The following is a 14,932-nucleotide window of genomic DNA, read 5'->3' on the forward strand; positions in this document are numbered from 1 at the left end:
TTGTTCCTATTTTTTTGTCCTGCATTTAATGTATCTACTCTTTATTTTCTTTTTGAGTCCTTAATATTTCAAGGTCAACTTTTACATTTGAGGCAGTGTGATTTGTTCTGGGTTTGTGGTCGGGGTTTGGAGTTGGAGGAATGATTGAGCGGCGGAAAATGGAAACCTGTGTGTACAATGTATGATGTTCTCATTGTTTTTGAGAATAAACATCACACAAAGGATCTGTTTCGTGATTTACCTGAACTTGTCTCTCGCTCTCAGAGTCCTGCGCTCTCTCAGGCAGCGGCTGTTTCAGAGCGCTGCTCAGCTCATCCAGTTCACATGTCATTCCTGTTATCCTGTCCTGACACTGAGACCACTTCTGAAGAAACAGCAGAAAACAGAGAAAGAGTCAATTTAACAAATATGTTAAATATTTCAATCACCAACCTGGAATGTCTAACCACAAAGGTCTGGGATTCTTTGAAAACCTGGTTTATTATGGGGAACTACATTTTGAAAATAACATCTCAAAATGTTAATCACAGCTGAGGCAACTTATGTATACTGTAAAATCACACAAAAAATACTGTGACTTTGGCTCTGATGCCTTTGCAGAAAAGGGATGACACACACTGAAGTGTGCTTCCTAGAAAAAATATAAAAAAACATGTAAAATGCAGATGTATACAATGCCATCTATATTTCTGAAATATTAGATATAACATAAATCCTAAAGATGCTGAAAACAATGCTTTGTTAAATGTTTAAAAAAGGACCAAGGCTGTGTAACGTAAACGTTTTAGCTCAAAGTGTAGTCATAACCTCGATAAATCCAAACTTTACATGAACTAAAACCCCAGCAGCAACAACCTTTATTCACGTTATCTGACGACAGAGTCAGTATCTTGCTTGTCAGTTCTACTTTGTGCATTAAAGCTCCTCTGTGTGATCTTTGACATGTTGCTCAGAGGGATTTCCCTTTACCCGGCTGGATCCTGTTCAGCTTAAAAGGGTTAACACAACTTTCCCTGACCTTGCTGGACCAGGGCTCCAAAACATTCAGATACTGTATTTAACACAGCTCATAAACAGGGATCAGTCAAAAGCTTGGAATTATTTAACTAAAATATCAGTGATGTAACAAGTATGATATAATTAGTATTTGGTGAACATTTTCGTCCACTATATTCCACTGTTTTTATACTTGGGATGATCATTTTACACTTGTGTTTTTATTAAAAAAAACAACCAACAGGTGAAATTCTACCATGAATACTTTTTTGTCAAACAACTGGGCATATTATATGTTTTGCAATCAATATATCTTCAATGATATGTATGAGTGATATTGCTACAGAAGGTGAGTAGTTATACCCTATATTTTGTTCCTGGTCACACATGAATTATTGCAACAATCCCGTCTGACTGCTCCTTAAACACACATGATTCTTGCCCATTTAAAAAGGCACCAAATGCACAGAGGAAACAGGATCACTGGCATGCTCTGGCAGCAATATACCAAAATAAAATCAGTCAGTTTTGCAGATGTGTCACAACTGTTCTGACTTGATATATTGACTTTCAGCCTTAATCTCTGTGATTTTTGTTTTACATAATTATTTCAAATATTTTGTTTGAATTTGAATCACTTGTATAAAGGTGTATAAATGACTTACAATTAATCAAATTATCAATATTTTGATGCTATTATCCAAAAAGTGGTCCATGTGGTGTGATTTTAATTTTCCTGGTTGAGTATACTTTATTTTTGTAGCATTTTATCCAATTCAAAGTGTGTCCATGTCGTCCTGTAAATGAGCTCCACAGTGATGGAATGAAAGCAGCAGACAGAGATAACCAGCAGCGTCTGGATCATGGACGGATTTGAGCTTCACTTTGATCCCTCTTGGCTGGAGGTCTGTGTCAGGGCAATACACCAGGTTGTGTGTGTGTGTGTGTGTGTGTGTGTGTGTGTGTGTGTGAGGATCAGGTCCTGGATATAGGTCACATAAAGCTGACCCCTCCTGCTCTCTTGTTAATACTGCAACACATGCTCTTCTTTTGGATTTTGTCAGTCCAGAGCTGAATCTGTTGGTACGTTTAAATGATTCACTGGATTCTTTAAAGGACAACTTACTGGTTTTAACAACATCTGCAGCAGATGAGTGTATATATTTTGGTGAAGTAATAAAAAATAATTTCTGAATATCTTTATATTCTGATTTGCCATTAGCCATTGAGTTCACGGAGAACATTTTGGGAAATGAATAAGGTCCTTGGTTGTAGTTTGTAGTTTAGAAGCATAGACTGAATAACGTAGTGAATTTGTATCCGGTTTTTCTTTATATTTTTATGGACTTATTTATCTTATGTATATTTTCTGTTATGTTTTTAAAGTATTTGTTTTTTGAGGATTTTAATGCCATACTTAAAGCACTTTGAGCTGCATCTTATGTATGAAAGGTGCTGAACAAATCAAGTTATTATTATTTTTTATTATTTAATTCATAAAAAGATATCGGCAGGATTATACCATGTTCAGTTCACGTTTTATTTTTGATTGTTTTATTCTGAAAAGCTTGATATTTAGGCTACCTGGGCTTTCATTTAGTTATCTAAGATAATGAATGTAAGATTTCACATAAAAAACGATAAATACGGGAGTTTTGGGCTTTGATGGAAATGTGACTGTTACCTGAACAGTTGTGTTGACCAGGTGTCTCCTCCGCTCCAGCAGTGAGGTGGTTTGCTCCCAGGCCTCCTGTACGCTCTGCAGCTCTGACTGCAGGCGGCTCTGACACTCGTTCTCTGTCATGGTTTCACATAAACGTCTGCCAGCCTCCAGTGTCTGAGTGAACACGGTGGAGTGCCGACCCAGAGCCTCTTCCACACACTACGAACACGTTTAAATATGACTTTAAATACCATTAGATCAAAAAATATTACAATCAGACACTATTTCACCTACAATATAAGATGTCTGTTAATTATTGTGAGAAGCTGAATGTACAGTACAGGCCAAAAGTTTGGACACACACCCATCTCATTCAATGCGTTTTCTTTATTTTCATGACTATTTACATTGTAGATTCTCACTGAAGGCATCAAAACTATGAATGAACACATATGGAATTATGTACTTAACAACAAAAGGGTGAAATAACTGAAAACATGTCTTGTATTTTAGATTCCTCAAAGTAACCACCCTTTGCTTACTAGAATATTAGACATGTTTTCAGTTATTTCACACTTTTTTGTTAAGTACATAATTCCACATGTGTTCATTGTATCAGCATTTACGGAGTTAAATTGTGGAATAAGTTAAGTGCGGAAGTACAGACAAGCCAAAACATAAGACAGTTTAAAAACAAATATAAAGACATTATCTTCACAAAGTACCGAAATTTAGAAAAGCCTCTGTAACATGGACATATGTAGACTGTAGTTTTGTAATACACATGGTAATTGTATTTATGTTTATAATATTTATATTTATATAGTAATTTACAATATACATGTATAGGTATTTACAATGTAATATAAATTGTTTATAGTATATATATATATATATATATATATAATTGTTTATAATATTTGTATATGACTATATTGATTATTCATATATATATATATGTATATAGATATAGAGACCTGTTAAGGGGTAGGACTCGATAAGTTTTTTTACTTCTTCCTACTCCCTTTCGAGCTTGCAGAAAGTGTCTGTCTTCTCAATTTTTGTTTTGCTTTTTTGTTTTGTTTTTTATTTATTCATCTATTAATATTTAAACTTGTTTTTTTTGTTGTTGTTTTTTTACTTGCTTGCATGTTCGAAATAAAGACAATCAATCAATCAATCAATTAATAGTTTTGATGAATGTACAATGTAAATAGTCATGAAAATAAAGGAAACGCATTGAATGAGAAGGTGTGTCCAAACTTTTGGCCTGTACTGTACATTAAAATGTACTAACCTTGTAATCATCCAAGCAGCTTCGTATCTGATGCAGTCTGCACAGAGCCGGTCCAGCAGGGGGCAGCAGAGGGTCGACGTCCCTCAACAGCTTCCACAAAAGTTTCGAACCACGATGGTAGACTCTCCACTGGACCAGCTGCTCTTTTATCAAGGACCTGCGCTCACGAGCCAGAGCCACAGACTTTAACCAGCTCTCCCTCATACGGGTCACCTGAGCCATGAGTTCAGATCTGTAAAAAAAAGGAGGTTTTGATTTATTATATTATGGAGAGAAACAATAGTACTGATCTAAACTGTTGCCATCTGTTGGCTATGTGGTATCCATCCATAGAGTGGAAAAATGAGAATCTCACTAAGGATATCACATGAAGGTTTTGTGAAATGAAAATAGCTTTTGTGAAAAAATAAACATAAAAAGGTGGAAGAAAAATAACAAATGGGTCTGGTCTCGGTCCCTTCACAGGCAATTGCTAAATCAACACAGACTCAGCAGGATTTAAAGACTGTACTGAAGCTTTAAGTAGCAATCCAAGCAGGAGCAAGACAACTTTCCTTCAGCGCCTTTAAAGAAAAGTTTCCAAGGCTTTCTAAGACTGTAAAAAATGATTTAAGGAAGATTTGGGGAAAGAGACATCTAACGTTCCAAGCAGGAAAGACCGTCACGTACTGCAGTTTGATTCTTACAAGCAAAGAAAGGAATGCAACTGAAAAATGTCAGATTTAATGACTTTATTAGGTGACGGGATTCGTGAAGAATACACAACAACATATCAGCATGTCCTGATGACTCAGTTTATAGCTAATTTATCTCCTAAAAGGCAGCCAGACAGAGGTGAATGTATTGGTGTCAATATGATACTCGCTAGTTTCGGTCCAAATACCAAAAGTGAGTCGATAAGAAAAACATTTGTAGTACTAAGGACTGACCTCCCGCCCTAACTGGATATTTTTACTGTGACGATGATGCATCACATGTCCAGTAAATACTGTAGTGGCCGTTTCATCGTGCTCCAAGGCCACGTAGTCTGCAAGTTATCTCAGCCTGACTCATGTTTCCATGAGTACATTGTGTCTTCACAAAAAGGTGGAATGAGAGGTTTATTAGAGCATAAATTACAGTTTTACAGCAGGTAACTCTCATTCATCTTGTCAGGTCATCTACTGACTCGATGTTCCAATATTACACATCATAATGCTGTATTTATAACATGCTGTAAAACAGTCAAAGACTTTTTGCAATCCAGGCCTACACAGACTTCACAGCATCTTCTGAACAACACGTTCCAAAACTTGTTTTGGGAACTGAAAAAACATAAGAAACCTGATGACTGCAGCTCTATTACCTGTAAATAATAAAATGTCTTTATTCTGCTGTATTTCCCACCTATGTTACACTATACAGACTATAGAAAAACTGTGGTCTGAATTTAAATAGTATAGAAAATTAAGTAATGTGTCATTTTTAATGTAAAGATGTTAGCTCTTACAAACTTTATACCTTAATCAGTAGTGGAATGCAATTAAGTACATTTACTAAAGTAAAGTACAAGTACACTAAAATTGTACTTGAGTATTTCCATGTTATGTAACTTTATACTTCTGCTTCATTACATTTTGAGGCAAATATTGTACTTTTTACTCCTACATTTAGCTGCTAGCTTTACTTACTTTTCAGGTCGAGATTTTAAAGAACATTATTATAAATTAAACCTCATCAAAGTTTATTAAGTAGTTAAAATGAGCCCTACCTCGAGAAAATTGCTGCTTACATAAATGCATCAATAATAATAATCTAATAATATATTCGTAATATATACAAAAATCAGAGTGGGGCCTTTCTGCATAACAAGTACTTTTACTTTTGATACTTTTAGTACATTTTGATACTGTTATTTTCATACTTTTACTTAAGTAAAAGTACTAATACTGCAAAATTGATCCACAACACACAAGTAAAAGTTTTGGTTCAAAACTTATTTACGTAAAGGATCTGAATACTTCCTCCACCACTGGCCTTCACTATAAACTATCTGTCGGTTTAGCCTCCCTTTTCCTACCAAAGTCCTCCTTTCCAACAACTGTCATGGTCACATGGTTGCCATTGTCCTACTGAGTGGTTGCTGAATGACTAAAGGGTCTTATCTAATTGTGAGTCTCAGAAGCAGATAAACCATGAAGACAAAAAGAAAGAGAAGGGGGAAGAAACCACAACAGGCAATAAAATGCGTCTTTTATAGTGTACACTTATAAACTATTCAATAACTGCACTATTTTGGTCTCAACGGGGTTCAAAACAGCTGCTGTTCTTATGAATCGGACTGACCAATCAAAACAAGGTATACTAAAGTGAGCAAACTCCTTAAACGATAGAGTTCTGTGGTTATATGTGCTTTTAAACTTCATTCTAGTCCTGAAAGGAGATGGATGAAATGGAAAAAACAGGGCGGAAATGTGGTCTGAAAGTACGTAGATGACTCATCACTGGACATGCAGTAGTTTGGTCTAGAACCAAAAGCTCCTTGAGTTTGTTACTTGCTCATAAGACGTTGGTTAAGTATCAAAGCTGCCATTTAATGTCTTCAAAGTCTGTTCCATCACGTACCTTCTCTCTCCGCTTTCTGTTTCCATGGACTCGACTGCCTGACAGAGAAGACTCTGCAGGAGCTGCTGTCCACTGAGGATTTCAGCCTCAAGCCTCTGTGGGAAGAGGAGGCATTCATAGAGGAAATACTCTCATTATTTTAACATGTCAGACTTATTACTGGACCATCATTTGTAGAATAATTAGAACAAACTATTTGCTTCAAAATAACACTATTCAGAACAACTGGCACTCAAGCTTCCTAATTCCCTGCCATAATCACAGCGATATATTCAAAAAGTGTTAATGATTGCTCATAAATTCAGCTCCCTCAAGTCTTAATGGCTAAATATTTATTTTTTAACATGTTTAGCATCTCGTAACACGTGGGCAGAATACAGATGGACTGTTTAGAGTTCAGTCTAATGTGCACATTTCAGATTTTCTTACTTAGATTAAAATGTAAGTAATGCCTCTAAAATAAAGAAGAATCTGAAAAGTGTAATGAACCTGATGGACAGTCTGCATCTCTTGGAGGCTGGAGAAACTTTGAGGGCTTTTACACATCAATTGCTCCTCAAGCTTCTTCTGGATGGACATCAGGTTCTTACACTTCTCCTGAAAGTTCTGGGAACGCTGACGATCAGCCTGCAGCGCTCTGAAGGAAAACAAAAAAGGACAATAAGACAGACACTGGAAGCTCCTTTCACTGATGTTATGAATTTCTACACAAGGCCAGATGCAATGAAATGATTTTAAAAGGCTCCCACAAAGAAAAATTGATTATAGCCATTTTGTTTTGTTTTGTGAACTTTCAGATAGCAATGATAAAACACACAAATACACAACCCATCTGAGCACTCAACAGACTTTTATTTGTGCATCCTTTTGAACTGACTCACCTGTTCTGTTCACATGCGCGAGTCATGCTCTCGGCCCATTGGCTGCTGAGCCTGTGCAGTTGCTCCGTCTCCTGGTTGTTAAGGGTCACATAACCACTCGTCTCCCTGACGTCAGCCAGTGATGGAAACAGATCGATGAGCTCCAGGAGAAACTAGAAATAATAATAATAATAAAAAAAGAAAGAACAGAAAGTAATTTTCAGTTCATTGTGGGCCCCACTTCAGTGTGTAATAAGTAAAAGGGAATCAAGATTAAGAGAGAAAGCATGATAAACACCTTTAAAAAGTTGCATTGTAAAATACTTCACTGTGATGATTGGCCCTCTTTTTTTCTGGGTTTTAAAGATGCAATTTGGTCGGCCCAGTTTCAATTTGGAAATAAAAAACAATGAGTTGGTCTATACGTTTAATGAGCCAGTTAGACGACAAATAGTTAAAAAGATGGCCAGATCCCCCCTGAGCAAAATAATGTGAAAGAATAAACAACCCCAATTCCCCCAAAAATCCATCTCCATCCATCCATCCATCTATAAAAGCAAGAAGCCTGAGTGTGAGTGTGAGTGTGTGTGTGTGTAGGGCATATCTCGCTGAACTGTCCTTAGATTTCGTATGTGGCTTGCGCATGGCACGAAGGTGTGCATCCTCGATTTTGAAGATTTTTTAATTCACTTTTCAAGATATCATTATTAACGTAGGACGTGTTGCAGCATCGCACTGTTTCTGATCGGACGCCTTTTAGTGGAGCTCCGCCCCATTGTGTGATAGACCTACACCTGGTCAGTAACACAATTCACTCTGGATTTCCACCCTGACTCATCTCATCTGTAAGTCTATTTAGCCTACCTATCTTTCAGAGTTTTAAAGTGCGCTACAAGGTTCAATATCAATCAATCTACACATTCCACAACACACCTAATAACCCTTACTCACATTATTAACATCCATCTGTTTATGCTGCATGTAAACTTATTCCCTCCTATATCTGTGTCTGTATATATGTCTAACCATGTTGAATGATTAAGTAAATTTTTCTTAAAATAACTATTTCTGTGTCTCTTTATATCTCAATATACATCCCAATATACACTTTGCATATTAACACTACACAAGAGTATTACACCTCATTGTACATCCCACTTTCACACACAACCTCATTTGGCCATAATTGAAAAATAAATCTCCCACTATACGAATACATACTTCCTACGGGCACTGCACTTGTCTATATAAAAACATAATGCACCAAATACAGAATTTAGATTATATAGCTACAATGAACAAACCTTATCAGTTTGAACATAACATATACTGTCTTTGTACAGTTTTCAGTCAAAAAGAATTAGCAAATTATTGCTTCCTGTTTCATTTAGGTTTCAGAAAACGTCCCAATGTTTCTGAAATCACGGATAAATATATATTGATAGTACAACATGATAAAAGTTCAAGTTGATGGATTTTGTCACTAATATTATTATTATTTGTCTTTCTTTGTATTTGTCCAATCATGCTCCACGTTTTGGAACTACACCTCCCATAATTTGAGAGTCAGTTTGTCAGCTGTGAGCTATAACTTGAGTCTGTTTCTTAAGAATATATTTATTTATATTTTGGCACCAATAAAAGCATGCAGAATGAGCTATTAGCAGCTCTCGTTTCCAATGTCCAGACAGCTAAAATTGGATTACTTTGACACTGAAGAAAACCTAAAAATGAAATGCTTTTAAGGCAAGTTCTGGAGTTATAACAAGTGTTTTTTCCCTATAATTTCTAAATGGATGTATTCATGATTGAAGGGATTTGGAGATGATGTCTTCAGGAAGTCTAACTTAGCTTGAGATTAAAAATATGAGTATCACTTCGGTCTGATTTTTAAGTTATGATGCATGTGCGTGAGGATGCTACTTCCTCCACATAATCTTTCAACTCTTCTTTGAAACCCTCTGCTTTAGATTTAAAGAATATGAATAGAAGTAATGCACAAGAAAGATGATTCATGGGAAATAAAAATGATTCAGACCGAACCTTCACAGAGTCTGTGTCATTCGAGCTGGTCTTAAGTTTATGCTGTGTGTCCTGTATTTGCTTTTCAAGAGCCCCCAGTCGAGTAAGAAACAGTTTCTGTTGCTCCAAATCCTCCTGCACACAGACAGAAATGTGAAAATGTTAATATTTAGCATGATTTGCAAAGGAAAAGTTTCATATTATCTGCAGAGAAACTGGTCTTCATTCATTAGAAATCATCAGAAGATGATATTCTGACTAATGTCCTTACCTGAAGACTTTTCTTTTTCCCTGACGTTGCCTGGCTGAGCAGCAGGACGTCACGTGACAGCATCCTGGTCTCTGATTGGATTAAATTTGCAGCCAGTGGTTCCAGCCGTCCAACGAGAGGTTTGGAAGCTGCCAGCACATCTCCCACAGTGCTTTGCAAGTCCTCAGCAGCATCCTGCAGCTTCTGGTGTTACAATGTGACAAAAAAAAAGCAAGCAGGCTGATGGAGGATTGAGAAGATAAGTGCTTTGTTTTCAACCATCTGTCTATTTACTGTTTTTTACCGTGAATTTGCTGCTTTCCATCAAATAAAAGCTTAAGATCACAACATTGTAGCTGCTTTTTATACTCTTGAAAATGAGAATTTTGTTTCTGCAAATGGTTCTGACGCAAGTATTCCAAAATACAGCTCTTAGTGTACCTCTGAAGTAGTGTGGAAATGGAAATATGACAAAAAGCTTTTATTGAAATTTTTTTTGCATGATTGTGCAAAACAGAAAATGCCGAATGTGGACTACGCAGGTACGAGTACAGGAGATGGAGTAAATGGACACAAAGCAGGTCTTGGTGATATTTCCAAACAGGAGTACCTGCTGCCTGTTTCTTTCCTGGAATAGAAGACGAGTCATGGAGAAACACAACAAACTGAAATGAACAAATTCGTGAATGTAATGCATGGAGCACAGGACGAGTCATTTCTAAGAAACCTGCATGACGGACTGATAAACAAGCAGTATAATAAGAATGTTATCGATTCGCAGTGACCTTGAATACAGCCAGTAATTAGTTTAAATTCAACTACTGAGATACATCAAATTATTAGATGTTTATATATAAAATGTGCAGAAATGTGGCATATTTTTATTACCTTTATATCATCAGCATTATGCATGATGAGTACTTTTGCTTTTGCACTTTGACTTTTTTGCTAAGTACATTTTGCTGATAATACTTTTGTACTTTTATGTGACTGAGTTTGAATGCCAGTTTTTTTACTTGTGACAGAGTATTTTTTACACTGTAGTGATGTTACTTTTACTCAATTAAAGATGTGTGTGTCTTCCTCCACTGCTTCACACCATTCTTCACCTTCACATACATATTTTTCACATCCAGTCATGGAAAAGAAATATTAGACCAACCTTGTTTTCTTCATTTTATTGTTCATTTTAATGCCTGGTACAACTAAAGGTACATTTGTTTGGACAAATATAATGATAACAACAAAAATAGCTCATAGGAGTTTGATTTAAGAGCTGATATCTAGACATTTCCATGTTTTTATAATAACCAAAATCATTATCAAGAGAACCATGGAAAATGTCTAGATATCAGCTCTTAAATTAAACTCTTATGAGCCATTTTTGTTGTTATCATATATTTATCCAAGCAAATGTACCTTTAGTTGTACCAGGCATTAAAATGAACAAGAAATTTAAGAAAAAGGGTGGTCTTCTAATTTTTTCCATGACTGTATGTTATGTGTTTATGTAAACAAATCAAATCAAAAACCTTCTCAATATTGCAAGGATGAACTGTCTGAATGCATTACATCAAGAATGAGGTTTTTTTTTTTACTACCAGCTGCCTGATTGTGAATCATTTTAAATCAAGAATCAGTGGATTTCTATGTACACATTTACACTAGACTGCATTTTAAGAGGTAAAAAGCCTTCTGAACTCACCTTCACTGAGTGAAGTGCGGCCTGTGTGTCCTGCTGAGGAGAAGATCTGGGCAGCTCCTCCCACTGACGCCACAGTGTTTGCAGATGAAGGGAGCACTGATCAGAGAGCTGAGTGAACTCCTGCCAGAGAGAAAGTGTCTCTCCGGTCTTCACGTGTTCATCCTGTAGCTCCTGCACCACGTCCCTCCACCTGAACACAACACACAGTCACTCTGTCACTCTACACCAGACGTGGGCATTAGGTGGCCCGGGGGCCACATCCGGCCCGTTGGCTGTCTGTGTCCGGCCCGTGTAAGGTTACCAGAAAATTAGAAATCAATACAACAACGGTGCTTTTATTTTGAAGGCAATGTACGTATGTGCATGCATGCATGTGCACCTGCACATTAACACTGAGTTACCTTATTTCCTTATCAAAAACACTTATTGCTTTTTGCATATAGTCAATAAATTATTAATAAATTATTATTAAATTAATAATTATATAAAGATTACAATTATTATTATTATATAACATTGTTTTTGTGGATTGAACGTATGTTGTGTTTAAAATAAATGGAAAAATTAAATAATGACTGGAGTTTTTACTGCTATATTTGAGTTACTCCACATTAACAGTCTTATCATAACATGTATTCTTACCAGTAGAAGCTCAAAACCAGATAATTTACTGCATTTCCTAAAGCCATGAAAAAGAGGGCCACATGAAAGAGTTCATGTGGCCCCTTGGGAAAATGAATTGCCCACCCCTGCTCTACACTGTGCATACAGTAAGTACAGTACAGGCTGTCTGATTAACCTGTAGTACATGATTTTATTGATCTGCAAAATGAAAATCTGAATACATGACTGGTGGATGGGCTCTTCTGACTGATCTCACTGAATTCACAAACCTACTGTACTGCATGTGATTATTAGGAATATTTGTTATTAACTGACTAGTGGATTAAACTTCTCTAGCCTTGTGATTCAGCACAAAAAAGTTTTTAAACTAATTATAAAAGTTATTATTTCATTAACATAGGCCTAAACATTTAAAACTACATATTGGCATAATTTGCAGTGAAATGCCATATCGTCTTAGTCAAATGTTGTTTTATCAACATAACACAATATCAACAAATGTTCATAAAGTACAGAAAAGTGACACACAATTCAGTGGCATTTGAAACAAAATTTGGTTATTAGAAAATTTCTAAAAAGGATTTAAAATGGCTCTTATATGCAATATTTTACCGCCCAAACGTTCAACCTTGTGCTCAATTTTGACTGTTTTCTGAGAGTTTTCATAAATTTACTTTCTGACACTAATTAAACATCAGGTAAATACGTTGTCAGGAACATCCCAACTGTTTACACTTAAGTACAAGTAAAAGTATCACAATGGAATAATCAGAGAGTGTTATTCTTATTTTGTTAGACTTTTATGACTTCTTTAAGTCAAATCTTTAAGTATGTTTACTGATTGCTGTTTTTCTTACTGACCGTTGTCGCTCTCCTCTTATTTGATCATCCAGTCCCTCGACTGTTCCATGATGAAGAGTCTTCACCAGACTCTGATATGATTTGTCCAGGGTCGCCCAGAGATCTTCCCCTTTTCCTGCCTTCTCCTGGAGTTGCTGTACATGGAAAATAACTTTTAAATTTAACTTTAGAGGTGCTTTTACTTCCACAAGTACAGTGACTATCAAGTACAAGACTAGATGGAAGAGCTTTTGACGTCTGTTTCATAGTAACAAAACCTGTGATTTTTTCTTTTAGCTGTCTTTCTTTTAGCTGTAAAGCCTTTAAGTCCACATGTGTACAAGACATGATGATGCTCACCTGGAGGAAGTCCACGTGTGCTTCTGCCTGTTTCAGTGAGAACAGAGGCTGATGCTGCAGAGCACAGCGCACCCTGCTGGTGTGCAGAGAAACCTCCCTCAGATCACTCTCAAAACAGCTCCAGTCCTCCACAGTCTGCTGCAGAGCTGGTCGCAGAGCTTCCATCTGCAAATTAACACCAAGGAAGACGGGATGACGTTTAATGATGAGATCAAGTGTGAGTTAACAGTTGAGAGGATTCACTTAATATAGTATTTGAGAAGTTCTGGAGAATTATTAGAACCAGGTTTCCTTTCCCTTTAACTTTGCTTGGATATAAAAGCTGTAAGGATCTTGGCAAGAAATCATCAGAATCCTTTGTAGATCACTAGCCTCTGTACTCATGCCAATACTTACTGTATTAATGATGTTGTGCATTATGGTAAAAGTAACTCATATAATGAAAATCTTGAGGACTTCACTTGGATCAGAAGTTTGTATGTTTAGAATATTTGGTTTTTGAAGGTTATTTTTGGACTATTTCAGGTGAGACAACTGCAGATTTGCTGATTTAAGCTGCATCAAAGCCGGGCTCAGACTACAGGAGTCTTAAAATTCTGAAAAACTGATTTTGAAATCAGTTTGTATTAAGCACATGAGGAGAATCTTTACAGATGTTCTTCACTCAAATTTTTTGTTTTTGTATTGTTCCTGACAAATAATCTAGTACATGAATAAAAAAATCTAAGGAGGCTTGTTTACAGCTTATCAGAAATTATATCTGAAATATTTTGCTTAACATTAATTCACTTTCTTCTGGCTGTAATTTTTCCATGTCTCTGATTGCCAAATCAGATTTATTTTCACCTGTTGACTAAGATCCGCACAAGCATGACAAACATTCTCCGTCTGGCCGGAGAAGGAGATATCACACGGATGATCCTCTTTCTTTTCAACATGCACCCGTGTGGCTTTCAACTCCTGCAGAGCTGCAGCCACCCACTTGGCTCTGCTCTCAGCAGCCTGGAAGAAAAAGCAGGAGCAGATCAGAGGACGGCAGCAGGAGAGACGGTTCAAACACACACCTGCTCACATCCTGGTACTATACCTCCGTCTCCAGCAGAGCCCTGTGAGCCAATGTTTGGCTGGTGGGCTGTTTCCACTGATTCAGCTGCTCTTTCTGCTGTTCTATCGAGCCCTGAAGACGCTTCAGCCGCCTCTCTCTGTCTACACAAGTGTGATGCATCTGCTCGGCTTCACGAGTCTGAGGGGGCAAAGACAAACAGTGGCTGATTCATGTGTGGAAATACATGTCTTGCATGAAGAATTGCATTTATTTCTAGTGTGGAAATACATGTCTTGCATGAAGAATTGCATTTATTTCTAGTTGCTCTGGGGAGTCACACAGTTCCAAGGACTTTTTCATTGTTGTTGGAGTTATGTTGATGGTTTCGGTTCCAGTTTATCACGTACAGCATGAGCCAATATTTGTCACTGAAACCACAACTTTGGATTCTTTGACTTTTTTGAAAGGAAACATGCATCCAGGTCCAGTTCTGAGCTCTCAACAATCCAGTTTTTTCTTTTTTAGATCAGCTCTCTTTCTCTATGTTTCACACATGCATTTCACATATTAGCTGCTCAGCATTTCCCTAAATGTAGACAACAAATTCACATCTATTTGTATATAACCGCTATTCTCAACCTAGTTTTAACAAAGATAAGATAAGAG

General features: G+C 36.7%; 1 protein-coding gene across 1 annotated transcript in view; it reads right to left on the minus strand.

Annotated features, from left to right (window-relative positions):
* Window positions 1–14,932, minus strand: part of LOC131990719 (nesprin-1) — a 109,610-nt gene that overhangs the window by 27,317 nt on the left and 67,361 nt on the right. Inside the window, exons 83-95 of the mRNA XM_059355834.1 lie at window positions 14,309–14,464; window positions 14,068–14,223; window positions 13,222–13,386; window positions 12,883–13,016; window positions 11,398–11,587; window positions 9,714–9,896; window positions 9,464–9,577; window positions 7,442–7,593; window positions 7,050–7,197; window positions 6,561–6,655; window positions 3,957–4,188; window positions 2,681–2,878; window positions 242–364 (exon numbers count right to left, since the gene is read on the minus strand). Coding sequence (XP_059211817.1) covers window positions 242–364; window positions 2,681–2,878; window positions 3,957–4,188; window positions 6,561–6,655; window positions 7,050–7,197; window positions 7,442–7,593; window positions 9,464–9,577; window positions 9,714–9,896; window positions 11,398–11,587; window positions 12,883–13,016; window positions 13,222–13,386; window positions 14,068–14,223; window positions 14,309–14,464 — 2,046 coding nt within the window. The remainder of the gene's footprint in view (window positions 1–241; window positions 365–2,680; window positions 2,879–3,956; window positions 4,189–6,560; window positions 6,656–7,049; window positions 7,198–7,441; window positions 7,594–9,463; window positions 9,578–9,713; window positions 9,897–11,397; window positions 11,588–12,882; window positions 13,017–13,221; window positions 13,387–14,067; window positions 14,224–14,308; window positions 14,465–14,932) is intronic.

Source organism: Centropristis striata, chromosome 18 (genome assembly GCF_030273125.1).
Source record: "Centropristis striata isolate RG_2023a ecotype Rhode Island chromosome 18, C.striata_1.0, whole genome shotgun sequence".
Classification (NCBI taxonomy): Eukaryota; Metazoa; Chordata; class Actinopteri; order Perciformes; family Serranidae; genus Centropristis; species Centropristis striata.